At 32.5% G+C, this 20,939-nt stretch overlaps 1 protein-coding gene across 3 annotated transcripts in view; it reads left to right on the top strand.

The window, feature by feature from the left end:
• Positions 1-20,939, top strand: part of COL11A1 (collagen type XI alpha 1 chain) — a 213,685-nt gene that overhangs the window by 30,761 nt on the left and 161,985 nt on the right. For all 3 annotated transcript variants that reach the window (XM_063104117.1, XM_063104115.1, XM_063104116.1), the window contains exon 4: positions 2,261-2,423. In XM_063104117.1, coding sequence (XP_062960187.1) covers positions 2,261-2,423 — 163 coding nt within the window. The remainder of the gene's footprint in view (positions 1-2,260; positions 2,424-20,939) is intronic.

Here is a 20,939-nt window from a genome sequence, read left to right as displayed (position 1 = left end):
AATGCTTACTATGTGCCAGGCACTATACTATTCACTTGACTGTTAAAATGTGAGGTATTTGTTGACTTTAACTGGCATAAAAATGGTTTAAATTCAAAAATTGTTGATATTTAAACACACTTCAATTTGTTAAAAACAATCATGACATTCATCATGAATGGCCATTCATTGCCTAAGTATTCATCTACTAGCTACCCCTTGGCCAGCAGTCTTCAGGGCACAGGAGCTGCAGCAGCGAACAACCCAGGTGAAGTCTCTCTACTCCTGGAGTTTAAATTCTATTAGAAGAGACAAACAATAGACTAACAAACACTTAATATGCAAAGTGCTGATAGTGCTATGAATAAAAGTAAATCAAAGTAAGGGATGTAGGGTGAACTATTTTGATTGGACAGTCCTCTTTGATGAGGTTGCACTGAGCAAAGTCACGCTGGAAGTGAGGGAATAGCTATGTGGGACATGGAGGAAGAGCACTCCTGGCAGAGTGAAGAACATGTGCCGGGAACAGTAGGAGGCAATCAGGTAGCTGGGCTGCAGGGAGTCAGAAAGCAGAAAGTCAGACATGAGGTCAGAGAGGGCCAGGGGTCACTGCTGTGAGGTGAGATAAGGACTTCAGCTTTTAATGTATTTGAAAGTTTTTAGCAAGGCAGTGACTTGATCTGACTTACATTTTAAAAAGGTCACTCTTTGCATAACGTTGCCTAATGGCGGAAGCAGAGACCGGTTTGGAGTTTAGGTGAGAGAGATGGCAGCTTGGACAAAGTTGAGAGATACTGGAGTCTAGTTAAGCTTTGAATATAAGATTTTCTGATGATATGAATGTGGAGTATGAGAGAAAGAATAATCGAGAATGATTTCAAAACTAAGTATTAATGTAGTATTTTGAATGTGATATGTGACACCATGATTATGGCATATTATTATCACAACTTAAATTAATTCAACAAAAATACCAACTTTAGTCTAATCAGCTTTTAACAATTGAAATCATTTTTTATTTTCTGTTAATGAAAATCACATACCTACAATACTGGGATGGTTTAAGTTAAGATGCAGGCTTCTTGGCATAAAGTATGTGTAAATTTCACTCTCACTGTATTAAGTGGCTCCTTATGTTAATCTTTGCTCAACTCAAACCAAGCAGATGCCTATGCTAGTTGAATGTGCTAGTGGAAAGATCAAAGATTAAGTGTATATGGAAATATACTTGGTCCTCATCAGTAGCCATGCCAAGTCACATGAAATAGACATTTTAGGAAGGCTCTTGCAACTTTTTGGGTACTTTATTTTATGGATCTAGTCCTAGACACTTCTGGAATATTAATCTAGCAGTTTTCATTTGGAAAAAAAATAAAATATAAGCCAGAGTGGCTTGCAGAATCCAAGTGAGCTTCACTTACTGGTTTATGTTAGCACCAGATATTGTTAATAAAACCCACCGTTTTACAGTATGGTTAGGGTATGTGTATTTCCAACAGGCTGGCCATGTCTCTCCCTTAATCCTGTCATCACTGTGTTGAATTAGCTGAAGCAGTAGCTGCAGAGTGAATTGAGACTCTCACTCCACACATGCCTTGACTATGCTTTCTTTCAGCTTTCCCACTTCCTGCCAACCCTGGAAAGAAGGAGAGATATTGTGTCTCAGTCTTGGATCCTGCCCACAGTAGTGATCTATAACTGTCTTGAAATTAAAGTGGAAAAAGAAAACGAAAGCACTTGAAATAAATGTGAATAAAGACAGAGTAGCACATTGTGTTTTACAATTAGAACGTTCAGTTGCTCCAGATGGAGCAGTCATTCAATTAGTAGACATACCCTTTTACCACCAATCTCTGGGGATCACTGGAGCAGAATTTTTTAAAGTGGAATTCCACTTTGGAAGAAAGCATTTGCGTACATGGAAACTATTACTTACCCCATATCCACCCTAATCTCTATCAAATACCCTCATCAGGACAGAGTGAGGTTAAGCTTTTGTTGCTAAGGCACAAAGTGAAGCAAAGAATAGGCACTTCCTTATCAGCATAGACAGCTAATCCTGCTGTGCATCTTATGGCTGCTTGTGTCCTTTTGACTACCTAGCACTGTACTGGGTAAACAGTACGTAGTCACCTGTTTATTGACTGATTAATAAATAAGCCTACATTTTTGTTCTATTTCAGCTCACTTTACAATTTAAAATATACAGTATCTTAACATGAATAATGGTTTAGCACACAATGTCTTTTAAGCTTACAAATGAATTACTTTGCTTTTTTAGGTGGCATCGGGTAGCAATCAGCGTGGAGAAGAAAACTGTGACAATGATTGTTGATTGTAAGAAGAAAACCACAAAACCACTTGATAGAAGTGAGAAAGCAATTGTTGATACCAATGGAATCACGGTTTTTGGAACAAGAATTTTGGATGAAGAAGTTTTTGAGGTAAAAATAAACCAAACATTAATTTTAGGCTGAATATTGTTAAATCAGATGAACTGGGTTAATAACAATAACAATATATGTTATAAAGCAAATTTGAAAACACGAAAGGGTGACCTACTTTCTTTCTCTGTGGGTGCAGTCGTGATGTTTTCCATTGTTCAGTAAGAGAATGACTACACAATGGTGACTGTAACGCCTGGGAAACCTTCACAGAGATTGGTTGATTTGAACACAGGCATGCTATTCTCCTGGGAAGGACAAATAGCTTTACTATTAGTACTTTGTATGATTTCCTTTGGAGAAAAGAACATTTTCTTCACTTCTTTCTCTGAGAGATTGATTTAGGGAAATGTTCAAGTCATATATTCTGCCTTCCTCTGTTCTTCGTGAATGTTTCCAAGGCAAATTAGAGATCATATTGCAAAAGATGAACTTCAAGTTTTTAAATCATTTTTTAAAAATAATGTGACGTTTATGGTAAGAAGCGTCCTTCCAATTATATTTCACTAATTATGATAATTATATTCCTTCTTTTAATACTTCAGTCACTGGACCTGGTAACTCATGCTTTAATTTTCATTGAGTCCTTTTTTAACAGAACAAACAGACCTGAGTCTTGACCCAATCGAGGGTGTACTCCTGAGACATTATTCATTGCTTTGGTGATTGTTTTTATACAATTTCTGAGTCATTAATTTTACAAAGTATAACAAAATAAAGCTGTATAATGTAATGCAGATCAATAGTCATATTTCACATGGGAGATTTACTGTATTTTGTTGACATATGCGTATATATATTCATACATATGTGTACACATACATGTATATCTCAACATACACACATACAGTATTTCCATAAAAAGAACAATGTAAAGCTAAACTATCACATTCCTATACTTATACACATAACCTATGGCATAGTTTTAAATATAATTAACACTTGTAACATTTTCAGTTTATTTATTTGGGAGAATATTTGTTTCTGATTGTTCCCAGTGGTGTGTACCTAAGCCTTTGATTCTACATAAAATATTTCAATCCATTATATCATGCTGAATTAGACGATAAACTGATTCTGGTAATATGTAATGTTAACACACTCTCAGATCTACCAGTGCCATACATTGATTGCATACATATGATGATAAACAACTACTTATTTACTTATTAGATGAATGAACATTGTAAGCAAATTAGTATAATTTCTAGTCTTGCAAAGCCTTATTTTAAAATAAAACTATTTTCATAAACATCAGTTTTACAGGCTAATTTATTTTTGTAACCTACACAAACTTATTATCCTCAAACATAAATGAATGATGTGGGAGAACAATATCAGTATAATTTCTTTCTCTTTTTTAATTGATTTTTAACTTTATAATTTCCTATATCACATTCTAAGTCATGGAGTAACTTCAGCTCTTTACTTGGAAAAACCATTAAAATATGAAGAAAAATAATTTTGAAAAGATTCTTTAATGAAATCCTTAGTGAATAAGACAGTGAGTAGTGAAAAATAAGTTTATTAAACTGCTCTGCATCTTGGAGTTTCATGAAACCCAATGAAGCTTTAAATAAAATATTTATATACTATGAAGTGTAATTAGATTTTAAAGTGTGAATGAATGCAGAACCTTTCATATCAGGTTTATCTTTTACTATCTTTGACCAATTAAATAGGGAAAGTATTTATTTTTACTTAATAAAATAATTTGGATTATATAATTTCAGCATAGCAGAGTGATTATAAGTATTGAATCTGGAAGGAGAAAAATATGATTTTCAGTCTTAGCAACTCACTTAGTATTCACCTTTCTATGTGTAATTACTTTATGTAAGTTTCAATTCCTCATTTTTCGAATGGGAAATATAATAGAACCTCCCTCATAAGGATTTATAAAAAAAAAATTGAACTGATCTATATAAAATGCTCAAGATTTTGGCATGAACTTTTATATATACACGCATAATATATATATGTGGTTGTATGTTGTGTTTAATTATACATTAATGTGTAGTTTTCTTCATTATTGTAACTTTTTCCTTTTTATAATTTTATAACTATATTGACATTACAAATATTTTTGTACATTCTTGATATGGGTGACTAACTGTGACCCATTTATCAGTCAAAACTCCTAGCTGATTCTTTTGTCTTGTAAATGAAGGACTTCTTTCCTGGGCTACTGCTAGTTTACAAAATACCTTATAGAGATTAGATTAATTTGCCCCCTCTAGACAGAGGGTAGCATCTGGGTACAGACTTTAATAATTGGACCATGATCTGAGTAGATGAATACTTTCACACAGGCACAAAACGTCAAACCAACACTAATCAACAGCCTTGGTTGGCCTTTTCCAGCTTGATAATATGCTTCAAAGATGTGAGGAAAAGCTAAATTAGAAGAACTGTATTGCCTGTATTGATTATCAATAAAATTATTTTTGGGGTCTTTTAAACTGGTTAATTTCTTTACTAAATAGGAAGTTATAGCCATTGTGACTAAATTTTTCAAAGCATTGTTATTTCAATCTTTAATATTTTTTTTTAAGAATCAAAGCAGATTATTACAAGTCTTCAATACTTTTAACAAAAAAACTGTCTTTGGGAAGATTGTTTATTTCATTAAAGCAATTAGTGGAATATAATGGCAATATGAGGGGGAAAGCTTGTAGATGGAAATTTTGCATCTCTCCAAACTCCTCAGAAAAGACTTTTGAATTCAACTGTCTGTGGAGAAATCAATGAGTAATACTTTATAAAAGCTATGCTATTTTGATAATTCTGCAAGGCCTGAAGAAATCTTACTTTAAAATAATAATAGCCATCTGAAATAATTTATTAAGAGTTGATTATTGCTTTTTAATATCCATGTATTTTTTACTGCATATTTTTTCCAAGGAACATGCTTAAAATTTATATTGTAGGAGACGTAGTTTTTTTTTACAGAAATATATAGTAGGATGGAGGTAGGTTTTCCATTTATCCACCTTTCCCAGTCTAGATGCATTTAGTTCACGGCCCTTCAAAATGTTTTTTCTCAATTTACTTAGGTATGATTGAATTATAGTAAACTGCAAATGTTAAAAGTGTACCATTTGATTCGTCGTGACTTATGTATATACCTGTGAAACTATTATTATAATCAAGAAAATAAACATTGCCATATCACCCAAAAATTTCCTTATGACCTCTTATATTTCATTCCTTTATCCACCCTAACCCCAGACAATCAGTAATTTTCTTTTTATCACTATAGCTTATTTACCTTTTCTACAAATCATAGTGAATGTAGTCTTTTCAGCTTGGCTTTTTTCACTCAGCATAATGACTTTAAGATTTATCTATGCTTTTGTATGTATTATTATTTTGTTTCTTTTTTATTGCTGAGTACGATTTCAGTGTTTGGATAAATCAAAATTTGTTCTTGTATTCTCACTTAGTGAGCATTCGGGCTGCTTTCAGATTTTGGCCACTACATGTAAAGCTGCTGTAAACATTTATGTATAGATCTTTGTGTAGTCATTTATTTTTGTTAGTCTTGTTTAAATAATCAGAAGTGGAATGTCTGGGTTATTTTGTGGGTGGACGCTTAACTTTTATAAAACAAAGCAAACAAAAAACTGTCAGACTAATTTCCAAAGTGGCATTAACCATTTTATATACCCTCCAGCAGTATATGGGGGTTCCAGTTGTTCTACATCCTTGCTAACTCTTGATATGGTCAGTCTTTTTAATTCTAGCTATTCTAAGTAGATGTGTAGTAGTATTACACGGTGGCTTTAGTTTGAATTTCTTTCATGACTGATGATATCAAGCATGTTTTTTGGTGGTTATTGGTTAAAGGTGTCTTTTCACATCTTTTCCCTATTTTAAAAAATTGGGCTGTTTGTCTTCTATTACAGACTTTTAAGAATTCTTTTTATATCCTGCATATACTTGTTTGTCTGATAGATGTTTGCAAGTATTTTTTTCCATGTTGTGACTTGCCTTTTTATTTTCTTAATCCTGTCTTTTAAAATGTGAAAGCCCTTTATGTTGATAAAGTTTAATCATTTTCATTGTTATGGTTTGCATTTTTTGTGTTCTATGAAACCTTTACCTATAACAGGATCACAAAGATTTTTTCCTATATTTACTATGAGGATGTTGTTTTACGTTTTATATACAGGTCATGCCCCATTTTGAGTTAATATTTGTATTTAGTCTGAGGTCATCATTTATTGTTTTTACATAAGGATATCCAATTAATCCAGCATACTTTATTAAAAAGATTCTCTTTTCATGCATTGAATTGCTTTGGTTTCTACATCAGAAATCAATTGACAAATGAGTGGACCTATTACTGAACTTTCTACGTTATTCCATTGATTTATTTGTCTACATTTTCACTAATACCAAAGCAACTTGATCACTGTAGTTTTACCGGATGTTTTAAAATCAGATGGGGAAAATACACCTACTTTTTATTCTTTATAAAACACGACTTTAGTTATTTCAGGTCATTTGTACTTTTACCTGCATTTTGGAATAAGCTTATCAATTTCTACAAAAAAAGTTGTGATTATAATTGAGATTGTGTATCAGTCCATTTCTGTTGCTTATAACAAAATACCTTGAATTAGGTGATTTATAAAGAAAACAAAATTTAATGTTGGAAAGTCCAGGGTCCAGGGAACATGTCTGGTGAGGGTCTTTGTGGTGGCAACAGAAACCCACAGTATCACATGGCAGAAATGGCAGAACAGAGAGGGAGATGGCCTCTCCTGCACTGTCCTTTTACAGCCCTCAGAACCATGTCCATGACCACCTTTTTTAATCCATTCACTAGGCGTGGTCCTCAGAATTCTAATCATCTCCCCACCTTGCAATTACCAGAATAGGATTTTCCACCCTCTTAAAAGTTACAGTGGGGATTTAAGCTACAACAAGGTTGAGATGTGGGGGGAGGTATCCAATCTATAAAAGATTGCATTTAAACTACAGATCAAAATGAAGAGAAAGGACATTTTAAATAATGTTGAGTTTCCTATTTTCTTAACATTAACATGATAGAATTCACCATTTATTTTGGGATTCTTTAATTTCTTTCACAATGTTTTGTAATTTTTAGAGTAGAGATCTTGGAAATCTTTTATTTAATTTGTTCCTAAGTATTATTTTTTGGTGCTACAGTAAATGAAATCATTTTTTAGCATAATCTTTCAATATTTTGTTGCTAATATATAAAAACAATGTTTTTTACATTAATCTTGTATCTAACAGCCTTGTTAAATTCCCTTATTAGTTCTTGTATATCTTTAATGCAAAGACTGATATAATCTGAAAGTAGAAACCATTTTACAACTTTTTATCTTTATGCTCTTCATTTATTTTTCTCACTTATAACAATGGACAGGAACTCCACTAAAATGTTGAATAGAGATTGTGAAAGCAGGCTTTCTGACTTTTTTCCCCTGACTTAATGTGGAAGAAAATTCAGTCTTTTGCCATTTAGTGTGATGTTGGCTGAAAGTTTTTAGTGGAAGCCCATCATCAGTTTGAAGGTCACTACAAGTCTTAGTTTTCTGAAAATTTTTTATAATGAATGTGTAGTGAATTTTGTCAAATGCTTTTTCTACACCGATTGAAATGATCATGTGTTTGTTTTTTTTTTTCTGTTTGCATCTTAAATTACACTGATTGGTTTTCAAATGTTTAAAAACAACTTTTTATTTCTTAGACCCCATTTGTTCATTATGTATATTATCATATTTATATAGTGTTAGATTCAATTTGCTAAAAATATTTAAAGATTTTGGGTCTGTACTAATGAGGGATATTGGTCTACAATTATCTATATTTTTAATGTCTTTGTCAGGTTTTGACATGAGGGTTATGCTGGTCTCACAAACTGATCTTGGCAGTGATTTCTCCTCATCCATATTGTGAAAACTTTCATATATGATTGATGCTATTTCTTTCTTGAATGCTGGATTGAATTCATCAGTGAAAATGTCAGGGGCCTAGTTTTCCTTTCAGAAATGCTTTTTAAAAGATACTTAATTTCTTTACTAAATACATGTATAGGTGAATTCAGTTTTTCAATTTCTTCTTCTGTCAATCTTGTAAGTTTTTTCATGGCCATTCAGTTAAAATGTTTTCCAATTTTTATTTTATCTTTGACCCGTGAATTATGTAGAAGTGTGTTTTTTAATGTCTAGCTACTTGAGTATTGTTTTTAGATATTATTATTGGTTGTTATTATTAATAATTTTAATATCATAAATATTATTATTAATTATAATAACTCTATAATTCTGTTGTCATCTGAGAATAAACTTGGTGTGATCTTGATCCATTTATATTTATTGGGATTTGTTTTATGTTCCAGAATGTAGTCTGTTTTGGTAAAAGTAGCACATGTCCTTAAAAAGAAAGTGCATTTTGATATTGTTGGATACAGTCTTTTATAAATGCCACTTAGATCTTTTACGTCTTTTATTCATTTATTTTTTGTCTATATGTTCTACCAGTTGTTGAGAAGTGGTGTTAAAATCTCCTACCATAATTGTAGAATTGCCTATTTTCTTTTTCATTTTGCCAATTTTTGTTGCATATATTCTCTTCTTAAGCACATGCACATTTACAATTGTTATGCCTGTCTACTTTTCACTATTTTTTATTCTGAAGTGTCACTCTTTATTTATTATAATATTCTTTGTATTGAAGTCTATTTTATGTGATATTAGGGTGGCCACTTTTTTTGTTAACTTACTGTTTGTATGGTACATATTTTTCCTGTTCATTTACTTTCAAACTATCTGTGTCTTTATACTTAAAATATGCCTGTTGGAGGGTTTGGCTTTTTATCCTGTCTGTTAATTTCTGCCTTTTAATTGGTGTGGTGTACTTTCCATGTACATTAAATGTTATTGATTTGTTATTGACATGGTTGGATTTAGTTCTACTATTTTACTATTTGTGTTTACTTTGTACTCTTTATGCTCTAGTCCTTTCTCTCCATTTTCTGCCTCCAATCTTTAATTTTTTGCTGGTCGGGGGCTTATTTGAATATGTTTTAGTATCCTATTTTATTTTATCTGTTGAAGTTTTTGCTATATTTTTTATTTGTGGGAGAGATTCTTTAAGAATTACAAAATGTATACCAACATTTTATGATTTATTTCTTGTTAAGATTGTACTATGTTATATGTAATGTAGAAATCTTCCAATCTTCTACTCACACTGATCTTTATATACTTGTCATATTTATTAGATCTACATACATTGGAAATATCACAAGATGCTTTGTTTTTTGCTTTAAAGTAAAAAAAGTTTTTTAAACCTCTTAAGAAAAAAAACAGTTTTATATCTAACCAAATATTTACCATTTCTGTTAATCTTTCATTTCTAAAAACCCAAATTTCCCTGTGGTATAGTTTACCATCAGTTTGAAGAGCTTCCATTAGGCTTTCTTGTAGAGTAGATCAGCTGTTAGTTTTTTTGTTTGTTTGTTTGTTTTTTTATATGTGAGAATGTCATTCTTTTTCTTTCATTACAAAAGTATATTTTCACTGACTGTAGAATTCTGTATTAACAGTTTTATTATTCTAGCACTGCAGAAATGTTGTTTCACTGTCTTTTGGCCTCCATGCTTTCTGATACGAAATCTACATTCAAATTGTTGTTGTTCTGTATTTGATGTACAGCTTTCTGTAACTGCTATCAGGATTTTTTCTTTATGTTTGCTTTTGAGCTGTCTGATTAGGAAGCATCTAGGCATGGTTTTGTTTGTATTTATTCAGTTTGGGGTTCATTGAAGACTTTAAATCTGTAAATTAATGGGGTTTTAAAAAACAAATTTAGGAAACTTTTAGCTTTTAAAAATAGTTTTTATTTGTTGCCAACCACTTGTAACTTCTCCCCCTTTTTTTTTTAAATGGTGGACCTCTTTGCCTCTTGGAGAAGATTTATCATTTCAGTTTTAAAGACTCTTTCTGAGAGTTTCAATGTTTGGGTCATCTTAGGGTTGGCAATCATTTATTGTTTTGTTGTTGCTGTGTTAATAAACAAACTATTTTTTAGAGCAGGTTTAGGTTCATAGCAAAATTGAGCAGAACGTTTGATAGTTCCCATATATAAGTACTCCCTGTCTCATCTGCCTTCCCACCTTCCCCACTGTCAACATCCCACACCAAAGAGGGAATTTGTTACTATTGATGAATCTACATTGATAATTATTATCATGCAAAGCCCATAATTTATGTTATGGTTCCCTCCTGGTGTTGTATATTCCGTGGGTTTGGAAAAATGTATGACGTGTATCCATGATTTTAGTATCTTAGAGAGTAGTTTCACTTGCCTAGAAATTCTCTGTGCTGCCCCTATTCTTCCCTCTCTCCCTTGCAACCTCTGGCAGCTGCTAAACTATTCACTGTCTCCATAGTTTTGCCTTTTCCAGCGTACCATATCGTTGTAGTCATACAGTATATATCCTTCTCAGATTGGCTCCTTTCATCTAGTAATATGCATTTAAGTTTCCTCCTTGTCTTTTCATGGCTTGATAGCCCATTTCTTTTTAGTGCTGAATAGTATTTCATTGTCTGGATGTACCGCAGTTTATTAAGCCATTCATCTACTGAAGGATATCTTGGTTGCTCTCAAATTTTGGAAACTATGAATGAAGCTGCTATAAAATCATGTGCAGCTTTTTGTGTAGACATAAACTTCCAAATCACAAATACTAAGGAGAATGATAGTTGTAAATATGTTCAGTGTTTTAACAAACTGCCAAACTGTCTTCCAAAATTTCTGTACTATTTTGCATTCTCATTAGCAATGAATGAGAATTCTTTTTGCTTCACAACTTCACCAGAATTTGCCATTGTCACTATTTTGGATATGGCCACTTTAATAGGTGTGTAGTGGTATATCATTGTTGCTTTTATTTGAAATTCCCTAGTGACATATGATGTTGAACATATTTTTATATGCTTACTTTTTATCTATATATCTTCTTGTATGATATGTCTGTTCATAACTCTTGTACAGTTTAAAATCTGATTGTTCTTTTCTTATCGAGTAATAAGAGTTTATTTTGTATTCTGGATGAGTCCTTTATTAGATGTGTCATTTGCAATGCTTTTTTCTGGTCTGCAGCTTGTTTTCTCATTGTCTTGATACTATCTTTTGTAGAGCAGAGGTTTGCATTTTAATGAAGCCCTGATTATCAATTATTTCTTTCATGGAAAGTCATTGTCATACCCAAAATAATCTAAGATTTCTCCTGTGCTATCTTCTAGAAGTTTTATAGCTTTGTGTTTTACATTTGAGTCTATGATACATTTTGAGTTATCTTTTGTGAAGGACGTAAGGTCTGTATCTAGATTCATTTTTTTTTTTTTTGCATGTGGATGTGCAGTTGTTACTGCATTGTTAGTTGAAAAAATTACCTTTTCTTCAATGTCTTGCCTTTGCTTCTTTTGTTCACTGAATTTATGTGGATCTCACTATTCTATTCCATTGATTAATTTGTCAGTTCTTTCACCAATACCACACTGTATTGATTACTGTAACATTTTAATAAGTCTTGAAATCAGGCATTGTCATCTCTGTCTATTTTCTTTTCCTTCAATACTGACTTGGTTCGTTATTCCGGGTCTTTTGTCTCTTTTTATAAAGTTTAGAATCAGTTTGTTAAGATTCACAAAATAACTTCCTTGGATATTAATTGGGATTGTGTTTAATCTATAGATCAATTTGGAGCTGACATCTTGACAATATTGTGTCTTTCTATCCATTAACATAGAATATCTCTTCATTTATTTGGTTTTTTGATATTTTTAAAAAGACTTTTGTAGTTTTCTTCATATAGATATTGTATATATGTATATTAGGTTAGATTCACACATACGTATTTTATATTTTTTGAGTTCTAATATAAATGGCATTGTGTTTCTAATTTCAAATTCCACTTTTTTTATTGCTGATATATAAGAAGGTGATTGACCTTTGTATGTAAACCTTGTATTTTGCAACCTTGGAATAATCACTTAATCACTTATTAGTTCCGGGAGTTGGTTTTTCTTTTTTATTCTTGGTCAGTTCTTTTGGATTTTCTACACAATCATGTTATCTGTGAACAGAGACAGTTTAATTTCTTTCTTCCCAATTCCTATACCTTTTATTTCCTTTTCTGGTGTTATTGTATTAGCTAGAACTTCTAGTGTGATGTTGAAAAGCAACGTTGAAAGAGAACATCTTTGCCTTGTTTCTGATATTAGTGGGAAAGCTTTGGGTTTCTCACCATTAAATATGAAGTTACTTGTAGTATTTTTGTAGATGTTCTTTAATGAAATTGAGGAAGTTCTCCTCTATTCCTATTTTGCTATAAGATTCTATCAGAAGTGGGTGTTGGATTTTTTCCAATGTTTTTCTGCATCTGTTAATATGATTATTTGGTTTTTATTTTTTAGCCTGTTGATGTGATTATATTAAGTGATTTTTCAAATGTTGAACCAGCCTTCCATACCTGGGATAAATCCTACTTGGTAGTGGTGTATAATTAATTTTATACATTGTTGGATTTGACTTGCTAATATTTTGTTGAAGACTTTTACATTTACATTTATGAGAGATATCGGTCTGTAGTTTATTTTATTTTAATGCCTTTACTGATTTTGCTATTAGGGTGAAGTAGCCTCATAGAATGAGTTACGAAGTATTCCCTTTGTTTCTATCTTCTGGAAAGATTTTTCTTAAATGTTTGTTAGAATTCACCATGAGCCCAACTTGGCCTGGTGCTTTCTGTTTTAGAAGATTATCAATTTTTGATTCAATTACTTTATTGGTTATAGGTCTATTGTGATTTTCTGTTTTTTGTCTGTGAGTTTTTCTAGATTGTATCCATTTCATCTAGGTTATTAAATTTGTGAGTATAGAGTTTTTCATAATATTTTTATTGTTCTTTTAATGTCCATGCGATCTATAGTATGCACCCTTTTCATTTCTGACTCTAGTAATTTGTATCCTCTTTTTTTCTTAGGCTGGCTAGAGTCTTATTAATTTCATCGATGTTTTCAAAGAAACAGCTTTTTTTTTTTTTCCCGGTAGTTTTCTGTATTAATTTTTATTTTCTGTTTTATTATTTTGGCCCTATTTTTTTTATTATTTCTTTTGGCCTGCTTACTTTGGATTTAATTTGCTCCTCTTTTTCTAGTTTCTTAAGGTAGAAGCTTAGATGATTGATTTTAGATCTTTTTTCTTTTCTACTATTTCCATTTGATGCTATAAATTTCCTTCTAAGATAAGTTTGTATTTTCATTTGCATTTTGTTCATAATATTTTTGAATTTTTCTTGAGATTTCCTCCTTGACCCACGTGTTATTTAGAAGTGTGTTTTTTAACATCAAAATATATTTGGCTCCCCCAGCCAGCTTTCTGTTATTGTTTTCTAATTTAGTTCCATTGCTGTTTAAGAGCAGACATTGTATGATTTATATTCTTTTACATTTATTAAGAAGTGTTTTATGGCTTAGTATGTGGTCTAAGAATGTTAATGTGAGTTTTAGAATGATGTGTAATGGGCTCTTGCAGTCTATAGATGACAAATATATCCAGTTGATTGATAGTGCGTTTTAGTTCAACTATGTCCTTATTAATTTCTGCCTGCTGTATCTGTCCATTTCTGATAGAGGAAGGTTAAAGTCTCCAAGTGTAACAGTGTATTCATCTATTTCTTTTTGCCATTCTATTAGTTTTTGCCTCATGTATTTTGATGCTCAGTTGTTATGCACATATACATTAAGGACTGCTATGTCTTATTGGAACATCGACTTCTATATTGTTATTTAATGTCCCTCTTTGTTCCTAATAAATTTCCCTGCTCTGACGTTTGCTGTGTCTTAAACATATATAACTATTTCCATTTTCTTTTGATTAGTATTAGCTTGTCATATCTTTCTTCATCCCTTTACTTTTATTCTGTTTGTCTTTTTATTTAAAGTGGGTCTGTGGTAGAAAACATGTAGTTGGAGTTGGGTCCTATTTTTTGATCAACCCTAATAATTTCTGTTTTTAATAGATGTATTTAGATCACTGATTTTTAATGAGGTTAATGATATAGATGGATTAATATCTACCATGTTTGTTCCTGTTTTCTATTTCTTGTACTTTTTCATTTCTATTTTTTCTTCTGTAGTTTTTCTACGTGTTATGGTTTGAATTGAGCATCTCCTATGATTCTATTTTCTCTCTTTACTTAGCATACTAATTATATTTCTTTTTTCAAGCTTTTTAGTAATTACTCTAGATTTTGCAATATAAATTTACACATAATCCAAGTCAACTTTCAAATTATACTACACTGCTTTATAAAAATTTCTAATGTCTCCTTCCTGTCCTTTCCATCATTTCTATCATTTATTTCACTTATATATGGTGTATATAAGCATATATTTATATAATAAAATACATTGTTATTATTTTGAACAAGCTGTTACACCTTAGATCACTAAAGAGTAAGAAAAACAACAAAAAAATATTAATTCCTTGAACATCTTCCTTTATTTATGTAGGTCTGAATTTCTCACCTGAAGAATTTTTTTTGACATTGCTTTCAAGGCCGGTCCCCTGGCAACAAATTCCTCAATTTTTGTTAGTCTGAGAAGGTCTGTTGTTTCTTCTTCACTTCTGAAAGATAATTTCTCAAAGTACCGAATTCTAGATTGGTGTTTTTGTTTTTGTTTTTGTTTTTTGCAAAACTAAATATTACACTCCACTCTCTCTTCCTTGCATTTCTTCTGAGGAGAAGTCGAATATAATTCTTGTTTTTGATCCTCTGTAGGTAAGTTGTTCCTTCCCTCCCCTGGCTTCTTTCAAGATTTTTAATGTATGTTAGATTTTCTGATGTTTGATTATGATATTCCTAGATGTAGCGTTTTTTGACATTTATCCTGCTTGGTGTTCTCTGAGCCTCCTGGATCTGTGGTTTGGTGTCTGACATTAATTTGGGGAAAATTCTCAGTCACTGTTGCTTCTGATGTTATTTCTATTCTTTTCTCTCTTTCTTCTTCTGGTATTTCCATTATGTGTATAATACGTCTTTAGTAGATGTCTCACAGTTTTTGTATATTCTTTTCTGGTTATTTTTCCGGTATTTTTTAGTTTTGCTTTTCAGTTTTGGAAGTTTGTATTGTTTGATCCTCAAACTCAGAGATTCTTTCCTCAACCATATCTAGTCTAAGAGCACTCTTCATGTCTGTTAAAGTGGTTTTGATTTACAGCATTTATTTTTAATTCTTTCTTAGAATTATCATCTCTCTGCCTGAAGTATTCATCCGTTCTTGCATATTATGTACTTTTTCATTAGCATATTAATCATATTTTTAAAAAATTCCTTGTATAATAATTTCAACCTTCCTGCCATATTTGACTCTGGTTTTGATGCTTGTTCAGTCTCTTTAAACTGTGTCTTTTGCTTTATAGTATGCCTTGAAATTTGTTGTTGAAAGGTGGATGTGATGTACTGAGTAAACAGAATTGTGGTAAACAGGACTTTAGTGATTTGGATGTAAGGAGGAGCATTTTGTAGTCCTGTAATCACATTTCACTCTTTTGGTGAGTTTAAGCTCCTGGTTTGTGAACTTTATCAGTGCTTCTCAGTCCCCAAACTCACCATAAGTGGGATGAGATAGATGGAGGGGGCTGGAGTTGTCTGTTTTCATTCTCCCATGTGGAGGCTGTAGGGAGCTGGAGTTGGGTATTTCCTTTCTCTCACATAAAAGGGTAATGTTGACTGGAGTTGAGTGTTTTCCTTTCTCAAGTTAAGTTAGGCTCTAATGAAAACCCAGCAGATTAGGCTCTCATTAAATAATTTCTCTTGGGGGTATGCTTTGTTAAGATCAATAGAATGTTCTGGTGTATGCCAAAATGATTCCTTGTCCCCTTTCCCTTCCAAAAGCCTGAAGGATTTTTTTTTTTCTGCTGCTCATTGTGAGGATCTTATAGAGTTCCCCTAAGCAAAACTCACAAAACTGTTTCCACCTGTGACTGAGTCTCCTTGAAGTTTTTAACTCTCATTGTTTTTAATCCTCAGAATTTTGGTTTTGTCTGTCTCATGGAGGGTAAATTCAGGAACTATTCTGAAACTTGTGTAGGTAGTTTTAATTTCAGTTCAATTCTTTAAGTTTTTCCTAAATTGGTTTGGGTCCATTACACATGCTTAACTCTGGAGATAGTCAGAGATTTATGTGGTTCATACACAAAGTTAGGTGATTTTCTTCTTCATTTTTCTCACCTCAAATTCCCTGCATACTCTCCAACCTGCATTTTTTTTTTCCTAGTTACTCAATCCAAACACAGTGTTTCTTTCAAAGTTTTAGCCACAGCACTGTTGCACTGCTCAGCCACAGGATTCCACCCTTGTGGCAAAACCTTGAGAAAATTTTTATCTTTATAAATATTTGGGAGATCTTTTATAAAATCTGAACTTTAGGAACAGAAAGGTGGAAGTGAGTGGGCCCAGATGATTACATAATTTGTATTGTTTCACTTGGGAAATGGAAGATGAAGGCAAAGGCATGCATTATTCAATATCTAACAAGGGCAGGAATGGTTGAATGAAAAAAATTATGATAATGATGATAATTAAGTGTTTGCATTTTTAAATCACATCCATAGTAGTTAGCAATGTTGACTCCAGAGTCATACAACCCTAGTTTGATTTGGGATTTGGAAATTAACTAGCTTAGAGATGATGGGCAAGATACCCAATCTTTCTGTCTTTTTCCTCATCTGTAAGATGGGATAACAGTACTAGTTACTTCATAGAGTCAATTGAAGATTAAATGAGTTAACATCTATAAAGTATTTACATCTGTGTATTGCAATATTGAGTGATTTATAAGTGTTTGTTTAAAAAATAAACTTTAATTTAATTTCTAAAATTAGGTGAAAACTGCAAATATAGTTAACATAGCAGGCACATTTGGTTTCATAAAAGACTCAGTTCATAGTTTATTATTTTAAAGAAGTCTTCAGTACCTCAAAGAAAAAATAAAATCTTATTCTGAAATGGTACGTTATTACTTACTGTGTCAAAGCAGCATAAAGTCAACAGAAGAAATAAGCAAGGAAGTGTTGAGTTTACTTATGTTTGTTTAGTTTTGCTCTTGTCTGTACATCTTTGGTTAACATGTGCATTTGGGAATGTAGCTGCGGCTTCTTAAAAAATTGTTGAAAGCATTGTCTGGAGTTAGTTTTGTGACTCATGTTTTGTGTAATGTATTAAGTTACCAAAATTATTTATTTTCTAAATGTCAGGAAATCCAAGTAACGTACAATGGTAAGAGAAATAACAAACACTGGATAACAAATATGAGGATAAAATTTGGTGGAGTTGATGTTCACACACAGTTCATGTCCAAATTGAGTGAAACAAACACAAGTTCAGTGCAGATTAGTGTTAAACTTTGAGGGGACACTACATGGCCAGGTAATAATAGGGTCAGCAATAGCACTGCTTTAAAGACTCAGTGGATTCACGGACATTTTGAGTTTCTCTAATATAGAATAACAATATATATGTCATGTGTAATTCTTTCTAAAGAGGAACTTAATGGCTTTCATGCAGAAATAGTCAAATGAATCTACATAGCAGTGTCTTATGGCACTAGTATTATAAAACATAAGATTTTTTCTTACTGTAACAAGTTTAGCATTTTTCAGATTTTATTTACAACTTGGTGTTAATAATCAATTATTTACCAAGTTGAAATTCCAAATATGATTTTTTCCCCTTTGATTTTCCTGTTTTTAGGAGATATTTAAGTCCTACTGCTGACCACATGTGCAGGAGTACACTGGGCCACCACAGTGGTTTAATCCTTTTTTGATAGTTATCCTTAGCAAGACTGAAAACATCTGGTTTGGGCTCTTTGATGTGTGTTTACATTCCTTATTGCTGCACACTGAGCTGGTCTGATGAGCGTGGTGAAGAACAACACACGAAAATGTGCCACATTATTTATGACCAATCTTCAGTGATTCTGTAGGACATTTCCTCAGTTCTCCTTTCTAGATGCTCCTGTCCTTTATTATACAACAGCCATGTGCTATTCTTTGCCAGTCAGACCATGTGTGATCAGATCTGCACTACAGCATTCTGATAGGCAGATGAAAAGCTATTTTGGGGGGACTATATTGATCTCTTATCATAATGTCATATTTAGTAAGATTTATGGCTAAAACTGTTTGAAAAAAACTCTAGGAAGCATTTGAGATAGATTCTGATGTCATAGCTGTATACAAATCCAAAGTATTATTGTATACAGGATATTGCTTGTCCTCTAAAAGAAGCATTGCACTTTTTGATTCAGTTTTCTACTTCGTTGGTTAGTGCATCACTGGATTAGTGTTGCCAACAATGCGTGATAGAGTGACACACATTTTATATTGTCCCTTTTATAAATTTTGCCTCTGTATAGAAAACCCTGGTGAAAGGTGATACTTGTCTTCATTTTTTGTTTGTTTTTCTTTTAAGATCTATTATTAGTCTGCAGCATTTTGTTAAATTTTCAAAGAATAAGCCGTCTTGCATTTGCATTCTTGTTTTCTTATCTCTATTTCCATCTTGTCTTGCAATAATTTTCTATTATTGCATAGCTTTCTCATTAGACCATAAATTCCTTGACAGCAGGATTTATATTATATTAATTTAGATACTCCAAAAGCAGCATCACAAACAGCATTTGGTCTAGTGTTTATAGTCAATGAAGATTGGTAAATGCATGAATGAATGTTTTACCTGGAAATGTTTATGATTTATTAGAGGTATTGGGGAGTAGAAAGGATAGGGAATGTTGTAGGATAGCATATTTCATTTCAAAGTTAGTTGTTTAAATAGTTGATTATTCCCTGTTGAAGAAGAATAAATATTATAAGCCAAACATTGTGCTTAAGTAAGGGATACAGAGACATTAATAATAGTAGTAGTAAAATATGATTGTGTTGTACAATAAAAGCATAAAATGTTCAAGGGAGAGAATGATAGATAGATTCAGAATGATGAAGAATAAAAGGATATTAAATATGAGAACATATTTGCAAAAGATTAGTTTGGAATGAGCACAGCAGTTCTGAGAAATGTAATGTGGTTTGGGAGCATTTGGGAGGTGATCTAGTTGGGCATGTTAGGGCCTGTTATGAACAGCCTTTTACACTATTCTGGGGGGAGAGGGGGAGGTTGAACTTTAAACGATAGGCCATGAGAAGTTTCTTTAAGTAGAGTAGTTAAACATTCAGAATTTTTTTTTCTTTAATACTTTTTGTGGCAGTGAAGGAGTTAGTCTAGTATTAGGTGAACCTGATGGAAAAGAAGAAAACATGAGATATTAAATATTACTTCAAACAAAAGGTACATGAGTAGAGACAAGGCCTTGTCAGAAGAAATGGAGAGAAGGGTCCTGCTTCAGGATGCTAATGTGGGGTAGAACTGGTGGTTTGGGGGACTGTTAGGATACATGCAGCTAAGGGAGAGAGTAACTTTAGTCTTCTAGCACTGATACATAGGTAGTAAGTAAGTGTTATTTACTTCTTAAAGGCATGAACTGTTTGGAATTTTAGCTAAGTTTTAAAGGGCTTCAACTCTTTTTTCTATGATTTATGAACTCTATGTTTTTAACTGAGCTTTAAATTAGTAGAAGGCCATAGGATTATCCTACACAAAAGAATCTTATTTTACCATCTTTTCTATACTTCCTGAGTTTTACAGTAAACTCACAGTTAATGAGAATTTATTATTAGCTCAAAACAGCATGATAAGAATATGATAGATTATTTAAATTGTTGTCTAACTAGACATTTTTAAGAACTTGATCTTTTTAAGGCATGGTATAGTTCATTTCTGTTTACAATATGACTATATATAGTTGTTAGAAGAGTGGCGGGTATATAGTAAGTTCCCACTAAGTGTTTTCTGTTATAATAACTTTTAATATTATGTGTCTTGGATAATTGTAAGTGCCTTTTAGTTGATACCCCTTCTTCTGTCTTTTCCATCTGTTGGTCTGTTCTCTAAGCAGCAAGACTAGAATAGCAAGACTATTCTTTTCGAATAGTACCTGGAGGAAAGAATGAATGAGTGAATGAAGTATGTCACCTCTTTTCTCATAACCGTTCAGTGGCTTTTCATCTCTTTTACAGTATAACTTAGAGTTCTTTCAACAGTCTGCAGGGTCTGTTGTTATCCAGACCACACCCTCTTCCCCTTCTGTCTGTCTCCATCAATGGTTCTTCTCCTTGCTCTCTCTGGTCCACAAAGTGTCCCTTCCTTCGACATATCAAGCATGCTCCTGCCGTGGGGCTGTTTTTGCCTCGAGGCCTGGGCATCCACTTGTCCTTCTGCCTGGAAGATTCTCCCCTGGAGATCTGCATTCTTTTATTCCTCAGGTACCTTACGTATCTCTGTCTCAGTGTCCCTTAATCAATGAAACTCTCCATGATCCCACTTCATAATGTAGCTTCCTACCTTCT

The sequence above is a fragment of the Cynocephalus volans genome, chromosome 8, assembly GCF_027409185.1.
Source record: "Cynocephalus volans isolate mCynVol1 chromosome 8, mCynVol1.pri, whole genome shotgun sequence".
NCBI classification, from domain to species: domain Eukaryota; kingdom Metazoa; phylum Chordata; class Mammalia; order Dermoptera; family Cynocephalidae; genus Cynocephalus; species Cynocephalus volans.
The sequence above is the reverse complement of the archived record's forward strand: the minus strand, read 5'-3'. Positions and strand labels throughout refer to the sequence as shown.